This window comes from Daphnia pulex, chromosome 11 (genome assembly GCF_021134715.1).
Source record: "Daphnia pulex isolate KAP4 chromosome 11, ASM2113471v1".
NCBI lineage: Eukaryota > Metazoa > Arthropoda > Branchiopoda > Diplostraca > Daphniidae > Daphnia > Daphnia pulex.
In genome coordinates this window covers 6,433,879-6,447,154 of record NC_060027.1, presented here as the reverse complement: position 1 = coordinate 6,447,154, position 13,276 = coordinate 6,433,879, and the positions used below count along the sequence as shown (strand labels likewise).

The 13,276-nt window shown below is 43.0% G+C and overlaps 1 protein-coding gene across 1 annotated transcript; it reads right to left on the bottom strand.

Annotated features, from left to right (window-relative positions):
• Positions 1-6,294: 6,294 nt before the first annotated feature.
• LOC124207668 lies at positions 6,295-12,838 on the bottom strand. Its single transcript, XM_046605236.1, has 5 exons — positions 10,461-12,838; positions 7,822-10,418; positions 6,952-7,707; positions 6,717-6,909; positions 6,295-6,379 (listed from the first exon to the last, which is right to left on the bottom strand). The coding sequence occupies exons 1-5, from the start codon at positions 12,836-12,838 to the stop codon at positions 6,295-6,297; spliced, it is 6,009 nt and encodes a 2,002-aa protein (XP_046461192.1).
• Between the last annotated feature and the right edge of the window lie 438 nt (positions 12,839-13,276).

Sequence of the window (13,276 nt, the reverse complement as noted above, 5' to 3'; positions counted from 1 at the left end):
AAAACAGTAATAAAAACAAATGAAAACCCCGCTACGCAATGTATCAAATTTTGACAGAATTATGTACAAAATTTGGTGACGATTGGTCATTCAGGGAAGAAACGTATAAAGGATTACTAAATGGACATTAAACCCTCTGAATTTCACTACTAGCTACTACTACCCTACCCCCTATACCCCACACCCTATATTGTTAAGGACCTTCGTATATAAATATACCTCAGGGATAATACCCCACTTTTTACCATCTTTCCTTACTCCCTCATTTTTTACGTTGAAAACGTTGTCAGATTTCACTATCGATGTCCGCGCGAAATTTGAATATGGCTACTTTTGCGTTGCCTGAAGATCCCCTAGCGGCTGTCCAAGTTTCCATGCAGGATACTGTACTTGCGCTAGTTTTGCTACTGACTCTTTCTTTGTTTTTACCCCTGATCCGCCCCTTTTTCCAGTTTTTCTAATAGAAAAATTGCAAATGTTCCGTGGGTTTTCCAACGGAAGAAAAGGGAGGAAAGGAAAGAATGAAATAAAGAGGGGACCAGACTTTCCTTTTCTCCCTTTTCTCCCCTCGGGCACGATTTACCCGAAAAGCCCTGCGAGCCACCTTATCGGGCGAGCCAAATAAAAATCTCCTGTTCACGGCACCCCTTCACACTGCAACGCGCCGCTAAGGGGTCGGCTTGACCCATACCTTTGGATCTTAATAAGGTCTATAATACCAACAGACCATCTTACAAATGAATAAAACCGTAAAGATTTTCAACTTTGTTTAGAAAATACAATTTTTACATAAAAATAGTAGTGTGAACAAAAAAAAGGACTAAAACTCGAGAAAAGGACTCGAGGGTCGTTTTTTTTTTATTTTTTGTCTGTTGTAGCTAGAGACCGTTACCACTTTGCACACCTTAGACAGCGGCCTTAAAAATATAACATTTTTTTTCTTTTTATAGGTTGTTTATTTTTATTGTCCTCATTTGGTGAAAAATTTGAAACTCCTGTGGCAAATATTGTTTGAGTTGTTAAAAAAAAATATAAAAAACAGCAGGAAAAATTTGCAATTTTTTTCTAGGTTAAGTTTTTCATATTTACCATACAACTATTATTTTTGAGGGGTTAAGTTAGACACATGAGGGGTTTGCACAATATGTGGACGTGTTAGGGTAGGGGTAAAGTCAAAGCGGCTATCAAGACGATTGCTGAACATCGATTTGAAAGAAAACCATAAGTAAAATAGGGATATAAGTTAAACCCGCTTTTTTTCTGGCATCCACTATTAGAAACTTCATGTGTACAAAAATTCTTTATTTAACAATATTACTTTGCAAAGCTATAGCCTTATGTAATTGTTCCTTACTTAAAGCTATCAGCAAATTTTTTTGTTATTTTTAATGGACCCTTCGCCAATTTCCGACCCCGTCTTAAGTGAGACAGTCGTCTATGTAATGTTACCCCAGAACAGGCAAAAAACATAAGTTCGATAAATCTTATTTTTCAGATGCAAAAAATAAATAAATAAATAAATAAAAGGTGGGTTGAGGCGGGGGTAGGGAAAAAATGATTTATTTCCCGAAAAAGAAACAAATTCGTATGCAGGGGATTGGAAATAATCGGAAAAAAACTGGAGGTGTCCAAAGTGGGAACGGTCTCCCCTATAGCGGGAGCCATTCCGCTCTACCCTAAGGGATGTAGACCTATTTTATTTAGCCTTATAACGATTTGAAGGCCACCTTACCTTCTTCCCACGTGCAACGCCACTTTGTCCTCAGACTTATTTTTGCTTTTGCGCAGAAACCGACCATCGCCCGAGTGAATGTTTCCACTGTCGGCCTTTCGATCCACGTGCCACGGTCCTGCAGTAACGAAATGCGCGGGGACACTAAAAAGGGTGATGCACGTGAGTACCGTTGCAGAAAGGATGGTTTTAATCTGTACAGAGACTATGAACATTTACGAGGACGACGGATTCAGCTATCGCTGTGGTAAAGACGGTTCCTACCATGATACTGAAGAAGGCCGCCGTTAAGATTCGGACGGTTTATGTTGCGACGAAAACCGTCTACGATTAGACTATGCCGAAGGCTCCAAACGAACGACAGCTTTAATTTAGGTGTTCACCTTTTTGAACCTCGAATTTTGAGGACCAGAACATCTCCTCAAACGTGTGAACTTCGTAGATCTAACTGACGCTGAACCAGAAGAGATGCAGTGCCCTTTGCCGTCCTCGCCCATCAGTTAGTTCAAGACCAGAAAAGGGTGAACCTTTAGAAGCTGCGAAATCGGCCGACGAGACAACTCCGACACCACTCGTAGAAAGTTAAAGTCTGCTAGGCAGTTTGGTTGCGCAGCCATTGTCTGACTTTAAAGCCATCTCCAATGAGATCTCATGTTGGATGACAAACGGTATTTCGACTGAACCTCCAAGGCAATATTGAAAGAATTCCCGACTGAGTACGTGAACACAGACTTTGCACTCAAGCTTCCTAAACAGGTGTAAATTTGTTGGCGGGCGCATCAAAAACCCGACAAAGAACATTTTAAAACAATTACCGCGACGATAGGCTCTTAAACCAAACACTACTTAAAATAATAGACATCTCTCCGCCGCTGATCAATCTCTATTCCCGTTATGTTTTTTGCCACGCAGTGACGCAACGAAAAGATCAGTACAAACCGCGTTTCAGCAGTGTGGTTGCTTATTTTTTCATGCCACGCCAAAGCATCGCAGTGGCGTAATAGCGCTCGTTAGATCCGCATCAAAATATTTGTTGCGGGACCCGGATGCGCTCGAAAGCGGAAAGGAGGCGCGTTCCTTTCTCTTCCCAGAAAAATATCTGCAATCAATGCTGACTTACGTTAGTAAGCACAACTCTCTGGCTCAAGCAGCTAGAGTGGCGGAAGCAGCCGCAGCCGGTTTTACACCCAAGGCTCAAAATCCGAGGCGGTTCCGTTTTTCCGGAGAAGACGGCTGCATCGTTTTTCTAGACACCCATGCTATGACGGCATTCAAGGTGACCGGGGAATAAGAAACGACAGCAGCAGAAGCGACGCCACAACGCGTGGCTTCAAGGAGGCCGAAGGTATGTTTACAAAAAATCAAATCTTGATCCTCAGGCCTTTCTCAATATGACCCTAAACCGCGTTTCAAATCAGTCAAGAAGCCAGCGAGTATGTTTGATTCTAATCTTTACGAGGGAACTACGGCCCTGTTTGGCGTCGTAATAATGTTGTCAACTCCCTTAATCGTGCTCCATAAAACTTTAGGTTCTTAAAACGTATATTGATACGAAATCGCGGTAGCCTACCTAGCTCGAGATATATAATATATTTCTATATATTTCCAATCATATTGGCCAAGTCTATACTCAGACGGCGAAAACTAGTCAGTACGCTTTTCCAGATTTACCGCAGGTGTTCATATAAAGACGTGTTTTCGTCGACGCTGTAAAGCGGACTTATTCGTCTGGGCATTGATCCACACCCTTTCCGGCAACCTGGACACATTTAATAAGCCATCCGCAGTCCGTAACTACATTACGTACTATTTTTTAACGTAATTTATACTCGTTTGCTTTATGAATGGAATAACGAGACAAACGGAATATACGCTTTTAACTTGTAATTAAAATCAGATTGATTGAGTGAAGATACAAAACATTTTGACCAGTTATCATCGTTATGTTAGTATTATATTTTTGCATTATAAAATGATTTCTTTTTGAGACGATTAAGGCTATAGGAAAACACAATTGTTGTTTGAAATGGAGCACGACGTTGCGGCAACGGATAATTGTGTAGTAATCTAACAACACACTCACTACAGAAGGTGTGACCGCAAGGTACAAAAATAAGATTGACTGCTTCAAACGAACATATGCCACATCGTATATTAACGAGAGCAGTTGCACCAACATGTTGTTCCTCAGCTATTGGAGCGGGAATTATTCTCGGATGCTCGTTAGCTACCGTGGCAACTAGGCCTACTGTGGCAACTATAAGCGGTACTCTAACTTCAAGTACGTTGTCGTCAGCGACCGGTGGGGCTACAGGATTTATAGCTATAGGTTGCGAATTTCAATAATGGCAAATACGGCAAATAACAATGGCGATATATATGGCGATAATGACAAATATGACGACGGTCATTCGTGCTTCAGGGAACTGATTGCCCGCGACGATTGAGTTGCGTTAACTACAAGTCTTGCAGAAATGGCGTCATCTCGCTTGCATCCACTTCGGACCACGCCTTCAACAACCCATCCGTCGAAGAGGTGTAATCATATTTTTCCAGTTTGAAGGGTTCTTCACCCACTACCCAATAAAATTCCTAGGTGTTAAAGGCTTTCGATTCTAAAACATTTTCTCATTTTTTATCCCGCTTCCATTATCATAAAACAAATTATGTCATGGCACCGGATTATTGGTTGAATTTGCTATTTCTTTTCGACAACGCAGTTGATGAACTATACTGACTGCATATCTGTCTGAGATAGAGGTTTATACACAACCTGTGTGATCAAGATTGATCCAGTGTGTTAGTGATATAATGTTTCAGTTGCATTGACAGGACACGTTAGACAGGTTATCTCCAAAATCGTTCTTCTTATTTGTGTTCTGCATATCTGGTCCTGTGATATAGAGGTATTGATTTTTTAGTGTGAGTACTAAGTGTTAGCGTGATAACAATGGAATCAAATCATCCGGAAGATGACATGACATCAAAATGCATTCATGAAAACAGCCATTTTTGTTAATTGTTTGAATTTATTACATGGTATGTATTCAATAATTTTAAAATTAAGAGAATCGTACGTAGTAATCCCAGTATTACTTTATTTATATTTTTAGAAGAAGCAACTATAATCTTGGTAGTAGGTATTGTCAAAAAAAAGTAGTATCCCTTTAGGAAAAGCTCGGGGTAATAAGCGGTCAGCCACAAAATTATCTGCAAGTGATATTTTGGAATGGTATGGTGATTCTTTCGTCAAAGTAGACTGGTTATGGATGATTTCTATATTTAACCTATAGCTATGTGAACCATGTAAAAATAAAACCCCATAAGAAGATATTTTCCCCAGCAATCTCTTTCTGCTTGATGCACCCTTCCATATTTTTCCAAATGATTCCAGCTTACAAACTGTGAAATTGTTCTTTATGAGTCGAACATCAAGCAATGCCTGGGATGTACTTAATCAATCTTTGTTCCCAACATTGCAGGAAAAAGCCATCATCGAAATACGGTAATTTTAAGATAGAAACAGAAAATTAACAATTCCTTTCTTGATTTTCTTACTTTTAGAAACATCTTTTAAAGCAATGTGAAATTGAAAACATTTTTTCCCTAATTAGTTGCTCTGAAATTGTGGGATTACAACAAGCAACGAAACCTGCTCACGTTAGAAAATGCTAACAAAACAGAAAACCTCCAATACCGCATGCTGTTATGTTACTCCAAATTATTAGAGCTTTTGAAGAAGATGGCACTGGATTTTTATTTTATATTTTTAACCACGAGGATCAACTATCTTGCAAATCCGTGGATTTTGTAATTTTAATTTAAAGTTAAAAAAAACGTGAAATTAAAGTTTAATTTTCTACATGAATTTCTACTCAATTTTCGTAAGAATTTCGGGATTGACTTGAAAAAATTTCTTTTCTTCGGATTGAACTTGTAAAAATAAGTTACCATTTTGATGCGGATCAACTTAATACAGCCATTTCCAGGAAATTAATCCTTTTGATGGGGAAACTGTTATTCACAAATTCTTTCAGGTGTTAGCTAAAAGTAATATCTAAGTTTCTTTTGAAATTACCAAAAGATTTATCAAAATAATCTAAATTTTGTAAATGTGTTTCGTAGGCTATAAAGCCAGAGTTATACCAGTTGGAAATATCAGAGTTGTTCCTCCTAAATAATCAAATTTACTTCTACTAATTCCAAGAGTCGTAACAAATTTTTTAGACCCTAGATTTAACAGACATTTGAAATTCCCTTTCGTGAATTACTGATAGTTAGTTATTTGACTGACGAAGATGAACTAAATTTTAACATAAATAACGTTTGTAAGCATGACAATCATAATATTTAAAAAATGTGTGTATTATATCAGTGGTTTGACTAAATTGCACTTTGACAATACAGCCATATTGGTTGAAGATTTGATAAATAGATGTTTGATATGGTGTATACAACGAAAACGAAGTTAAAAAAATTCCCAAGCCCTCTTTAGCGTGTTATAAATTTTGGTTTCCATAGAGGTAATTTTCATGGATTTGAACTTTGACCATAAAATGGAACTAGACGAAAAGAAATTCCTGGGCTATAACAACAGAACTATATCCCAAGTTTATGTTTTTGGTAGTTTTATATGTTTCATTAAGCCTAACAGCGAATCATAATGATAAGCAATATGTTCTGCACAGACTCTGTAGAAAATGTAAAAGGAATGTTCGGCGTGTCGGGCCGTTTACTTACAGTTTTCAAAGTTGAATAAATTAGACACAGTAAACCGTGTCCTCTTCTCTCACGTATATTCTACACACTGAATATTGTACAGTAAATTGGGGGGAAATAAACAATAGGGGGTAGGGTAACAACGACTGAATTTGGGGCCACCTATCGGGGGCCCCCAAGGCAATAGTCGCGTAGGTGCGCCGGTGTTGTTGTGCGGCGTCCTGATCTCGTCGTCGTCTGTTGGAATGGAATATTCCTAACACACTCCCCACCAGAGCCCGTAGCATCCGGCTCGACATCTTCGACGACGTCTTCCGGTTCTTCGGGAGCTGGCGTAGCGTCTCCGACAGCGAGATCGATTTCTGGCTCTGGCAGAGTTGGATTTGGATCCTCTTCCGGCTCCTGGATCGGTTCCGGATTTCCAATTTCGACGTCTTCGGCGAGATCTTCTCGCAGCTCTATAGGGTGAAGACATTGAATGGCTCTATTAATTAAATTACCATTTGGAACCTTGAGCGTGACAGAGCGGATGAGTCCGTCGCGGCTTGGAATCAGTTCCTTCACTACTCCGGTAGACCACATGAGTCGTTTGGAGTTTTCGTCGTGGATAACGACGACTTCTCCTAGGCGGATCTTCCTTCCGGATTTTCCCTTGGAGTGGAAGTTGTCTAGTTGGAGTAGATAATCGTCGACAAATCTAGCACAGATGTCAGTGACATAATCCCTCCTGTTCTTGTCCATCTCTTGTAGTACGATGCTGGTCGATGTTGGAGCTAGCAAGTTAACGGCTGGCTCCGGATCGGCACGAGTAGAACGTCTGTTGTTTAGAAATTGGTTTGGAGTTATCGGAAGTGGATCGTCAGCTCCTTCCCCAATATAGCTGAGTGGGCGGGCGTTGATTACGCTCTCGATTTCTGCTAGACTCGCTTCCAGTTCCATGTAGTCAAGGCAGGCTGGACCGTTGGAGCGTCGCAGCAGATCCTTGACGCTCCTCACCATCCGTTTCCAGAATCCTCCCCACCATGGCGCTAGGCTGGCGGAAAATATCCAAAGGGTTTTTCTGGACGCGAGGAAATCTTGAATGGTTGGATCGGCATGGATAGTTCTCAGGAATCGTTCAACACATCGGAAAGTTTGCGCGTTGTCCGAATACATCACTGAGACGGGTCCTCGTCTAGCTGCGAATTTTCTGAAGGCTAGTAAGAAGGAACGCGCCGTCATATCGGGTAGTAATTCCAGGTGAACCGCTCGAGTGACTGCACACGTAAAAAGACAAACATAACTTTTAAGATGGTTCGTTTTCTTAGCTTTAGTTGTTGTTATTAAGATGTCTTGGATTTCGACATCTTCTTCGACTGAATCCTCTTCGCCTACGATTAGAGCTTCGATTGGAGCGTCTCCTTCCGTGGGTGGCTCCTCGATTCGCTCTTCAGTTGGATCGTCTGCTGGCGTCGGATCCTGGACGCCTGGTGGAGCTTTCCTTTTCTTCCTTCGCTGTGCTGGTTTGTACAGCAGTGGTCCAGCGAAATCGACTCCTGTAACGTGAAAAGATTGTGCATGTTTGAGTCGGTTTAAAGGAAGAGGGGCTGCTAATTCCTGGAATGGTGGTGATGTCAGCTTTTTACATTCCACACAAGTAAACAAAGTCTTTTTCACTTGCTGTCGTCCCTTGACTATCCAGAATTTTTCTTTTAACTCGGATAGTGTTACTTTTGCTCCTGCATGTAGTAGTGACTCGTGTTTGTCTGTAATTAAGAAAGTGATTACTATATGTGATGCAGGAAGCAAAATTGGGGGATCGATGTTTCTATCTCTTAGGGCAAGTGATACTCTCCCATGGATTCGAACGAGACGGTCTCTGGCGTCCCAGATTGGAAAAAGTGCAGCGATTTTCTCCTTGGGCTGGATTGTGTTGTCTAACTGTAGCGATTCAAACGCCTTAGGATACCGCTCTCGTTGGAGCTGTCTGTAGATCGTTAGTTCCGCTTCATCCAGCTCCTCTCTGGATAATCTTGTAATCCGGATAACTTTTCCACTTCCTTTTCCATCTGGTCCAATTGCCTTTATCGACTCCATTCGTTCTGGACCGGGAGGTCTGAGCTTCTTTTGACTCCTGCTGAGGAATCGTGAGACCCAGGCTGTACGTCTTAACAGTCGATTCCAGGTGGAAATTTTGTCGAGATTCCAGTCGACGGAGGCTGTTGGAATTGCGATGGCTGCTGTTGTGCTGACCGTCGTACTCCTTGCTTCCGATTCCATTTCGGACTGGATTGTTTGTGGAATTTGGTCGTTAGGAGAATCTGGCCATTCCGTTTCTTCTCCTTTGAGCCAAATCGGGCCGTTCCACCAAAGAGTTGAGGTTACCAGCGTTGGCGCTGGCGCTCCCCGCGAGGCAAGATCGGCCGGATTTTGGAGACCTGGACAGTGTCTCCACCACTCGGGCTGTGAAAATTTTCGTATCGTCTCCACTTGGTTTCGGACGAATGGTTTCCATTTGTTCGGCTCTCCTCTAATCCATCCTAGTGCAACTAAGGAGTCCGACCAGTAGATAGTTCTCCAATACTGGACTTGCATCGCGTTTTTTACAACTTCACCTAAACGTACAGCTAAAAGTGAGCTCAGCAGTTCTAAACGCGGTAAAGTTACTTTTTTCTTAGGTAGAGGTGCAACTCTCGTTTTGCTGGCCAGTAGGATGATGAGTGGATCTTCTTGTCCTTTTTGGAGTCGGGCGTAGGCTACGGCTCCATACGCTGCTTCAGAAGCGTCTCCGAAGACGTGTATTTCGTGAGAAGTGACTTTTTCGGATAGTCCGATCCATCGTGGAATTTGTAGTTCGGTGAAATCGGCAAGACCAGTCATCACTATCTTCCAAGATTTTTGGATATCGGCTGGAGCTGCTTGGTCCCAACCTATCTCCTTTTCCCAGAGCTTCTGGTAAATAATCTTTAATAAAAGTACAGTGGGAGATAAAAATCCAATTGGATCGAAAATCCTTGCCGAGATACTAAGTATCTTCCTTTTGGTGATCTCCGCTCCCACTTCTTCCACTGCTTGGATGATGGATGCTGGGTCGAATTTGAACGAATCGGATCCGGTGTCCCACCGGATTCCTAACACCTTCTGTTGGCCGTCCAAGGCTGGGGAGAGTAGGCCTACGACTTGATTCGACAGTCCTTTCTCCTTCAGGTGTTGTTTGAGGTCTTCGTTGTTGGTTGCCCAGCTTCTCATGTTGAGTTGGGCGTCACTAAAGATCTCGTCCGTCTCATCGACTCTTTTCTTGGCGATTGATAAATTGTTTGCTCCGCCGAGGTAATCGTCAACGTACAAACTTTCTTCCAGCTGTTGAATAGTTTCTGGAAAACGAGACTTTAGTGATTTGAAATGTTTGTTAATTGTAACACGTAGGAGAAAGGGGCTAGAACTAAGGCCAAAGGGCACTCTCTTCCACTTGTAGGCAATTAGAGGCGATCCAGCCACTGCTGGATCCCTGGGCCATAAAAACCTGATTGCTTCAGCGTCTTCCGGCTGCAGGGCGATGTTTAGAAAGGCTTTTTCTATGTCGGCGATCCAGGCAATCTCGTACTTTCTGAAGCGTAATAGCACTGATAGGAGATCGGGATTGAGATTTGGTCCGGTCTCCAACACGTCGTTCAGACTTGGTCCAAATTTCGTTTTTGCTGCTCCATCAAAGACGGGTCTGATTTTCGTCGTTGATTTGTCGCCTCTGAAGATCGGATGATGTGGGAGATAGGTGTGAAGCTCTTCGTAGTCCATGTTCGCCTCCTCGACGAATTTGCTGTCGATGAGCTTTTGGATTTCTGCGTGGTAATTCACCAAGTCTCCTGGATTTTTTCTCAATCTTGTTATTGTGCTTTCCACTCTTCCGGTGGCCAACGGGAGATTTTTCTGAAGTCTCCACTTGTCAGTAGTCCAAGGGATCGGTGTACAGTATCTTCCATCTGGCCATCTCGTTATTTTTTCGTCAAAGAAATCGAATCGATCCTCCGACTCCACTGCATCAGCGCCTTCAAGGTTCGCGAAGTTTTCTATTTTCCAAAAAAGGGAAAGGTCGAAATTAGTAGCAACTTGTTCTTCCTTCTCAAACCATTTGCTATCTGCTTCTCCGCTGGATCCGTTTGGGGCATCTGAGAATGACGCTCCTATTGGCGGAGTTTGGGGACTGGCCGTTCCAGTCTCCTTTTCCATTGGAGTTTTGTTTGCTTGAGTTGAAAGGATTTTTCTTTTTTGGCTACTTGCCGCGAATGTTGACGTAATCTGTGGAATCGGATAACTTGACGTTAAGATTAAATTTTGAATCACTTGAGTTCCTGTCTTCGATTTTGTTTCTTGTGATGGTCCAGCAATCATTCTTCCGAGTTTCGTTTGAAACGCTCGTAATCCGCACGGACTCTGTATGGCGGCTTCATTCGACATGATTTGGAACATCTGGTCCATTCCGACTAAAATTCCAATTGGCTGCTCTTCGGTGTGTGCCATCTCGAATCTGTCGTCGGCCAATTTTTCGTTTTGGATCCAGAGGCTGCTTGCGAATTCGTTTCCTACGTACGGGCCTGTATCTGCAATATGATCTGATTCTAAAGCCATTAATGTAACTTTTGGGGCGCCTTGCCAGGTGCCCCTTACTTGCATTTCAACGTTTTTCGTCATTTCGGGCTTGCTGGGTTCCTTTTTCTTAAACACTCTTGTGCTGATGTTTTCCACCGCTACTGTCTTCATGTTAAGCTGCGATGAGAGTGATTTCAACACCCAGGAACGATGACTCCCGTCGTCTGCAAATAAAATCGCTCTTGTTTCGTTACCGTTCTGGCCGCTGATGATAACTGTTGCCGTTTTCAGCATCAATTGTCCAAAGGTGCTTGCACAGGCTGTAGTTGTTGTAGTTGGACTGCTGGCCACGATGCTTGCTGCTGTTGTTGGGTTGGAGACTCGGACGTCTCCTTTGTCGCAGAGAGAGGTGTGATGTCTTCCTCCGCACTTGTTGCAGTTCCGGGTGGATGTGCAATCCTTCAGCTCGTGCTTTGATCCAAAGCAATTGACGCACCTTTTAAGATCAAAAATTATCTTCTTCCTTTCTGCCAGTCCCTTTGGGCATTTTGTCGGCCAGTGAATTTCGCTGCAGAAGATGCAGGGCCTTTCACATACAATCCAACTTGGGTTAAATTTAACGTTTTTAGTTTTTAAGGAGGATTTAACCTGAGGAGCTGGGCTTGCCTTGGCTCCTACTGCCAGTTGTGATGCCGTTGCTGGCGGTGGATTTGCCGGTTTTGGCTGTTTAGGAGCTGGAGATGGTTTCTCCTTTTCCACTCCTTTGATCCGGTTGTACCTCTCGGCTGCATCGATTTGTTCTCCAATGAAGTTGATGACCATTTCGATGTCTGTGGTTTTGTTCGTTGCCGATTTCGCCCACTCTAGCTGGAGCCTTGAAGGAATTAATTTGATTAATCTTGATCCGAGGAGTCCGCCAAAGGATGTTGTGGGGACTCCTAACGTTTCCAACGCGCTGATGTGCGATTGGAGATTCAGCTGGAAGCTCCTCAGAGCTGGAACGTCGTTCCCGTCCTTTACGGGCTGCAAGGCATCCAGTTTCGCAAAGTGCGCGTCGATTAGGACGTCCGTCTTCCCGTACATCCTTTTCAATTCGTCGATGGCGACTTGATAATTCGCATCTGTTAATTCAAGATTGTTAACTAAGAGATACGCTTCACCTTTCAAATACTCCTTGAGGTAGTCGAATTTTTGCACGTTCGATAGAGATGAAGAGTGGACAGCTGCGTTAAATGATTCCCAGAATTGGGTCCATTCCAGTACGTCCCCTCTGAAATGCTTAATTTGTCGCTGCGGCAATCTTGTCGACTGTACGGCTGGAGCTGGAGCTGGCGCTGCCGTCACGTTGATTACTGGTGCAGGAGGTGCCGGAATGGCCGCCATGATTTGGGCAATGATTTGCGCCATCTGTGCTCGACTAGTTGCTTGATTGGCTGCTTGATTGCCTGCTAGATTGGACGCTTGATTTGTTGCCTGGAAGAGCGTTAACAGTCGTCTGTCTCTTTCATCATCCAACCATTCTTGTTTCTTCTGCTTGATGATTGCTCTCGCTCCAAGTACTTCATCTTGAGTTTGGAGCGTGATGGTCTGCTCCTCATCAAGCTCCTCCTGCGTCGCCTTGCTCGCTCTTAATTTCTCCAAAATATCTCTTGATGCGATCACGTAAGTCTCGTAGAGACCTTTCAATTTTCCTTCTAGGACCTCTAGACTGTTTGCCTCTTGTTGGTTCATCACTTTGTTGGCGTATCCGTTGATCAGGCCTATTGATCTTGTCATGTGGCCTTTAGTTCCTGACCTTGAAGCCTTCAGTTGCTGAACCATTCTTCCTGGTTGTGTAGCTCTTCAAGAGCTGTTGACTGGGATAAATGGATGAAATAGAGAATTAGTTTGATTTTTTGTACACTTATTGACTGATTTGCCCGCCTTCTTTTCCTATTTTCCTTGGGGGTTCGTGGAACGGACGTGTTCCGTTTTGTTTCCACTTGTTTGAAATCCCTTGGATATATCTGAAAAAAAGAAGAATCGGTTTGAATTTGGAGCTAGGGTAATACCCAGGCTCCTAAAAAATTTCGGGCTTGTCAACTCAATTAAGCGAACTGGTTTGTTTTGTTGTTAGTGGCGCCACTCCCGGCTTTCCACTACACTGGGCGAGAGAGAAGATAGAGTTTTTTTTTTGTTGGTGGCGCCCCTTGCGGCGTGCCACTACACTGAGCGAGAGATGAAATAGTTTTTTTTTTTTTGGTGGCGCCCCTTGCGGCG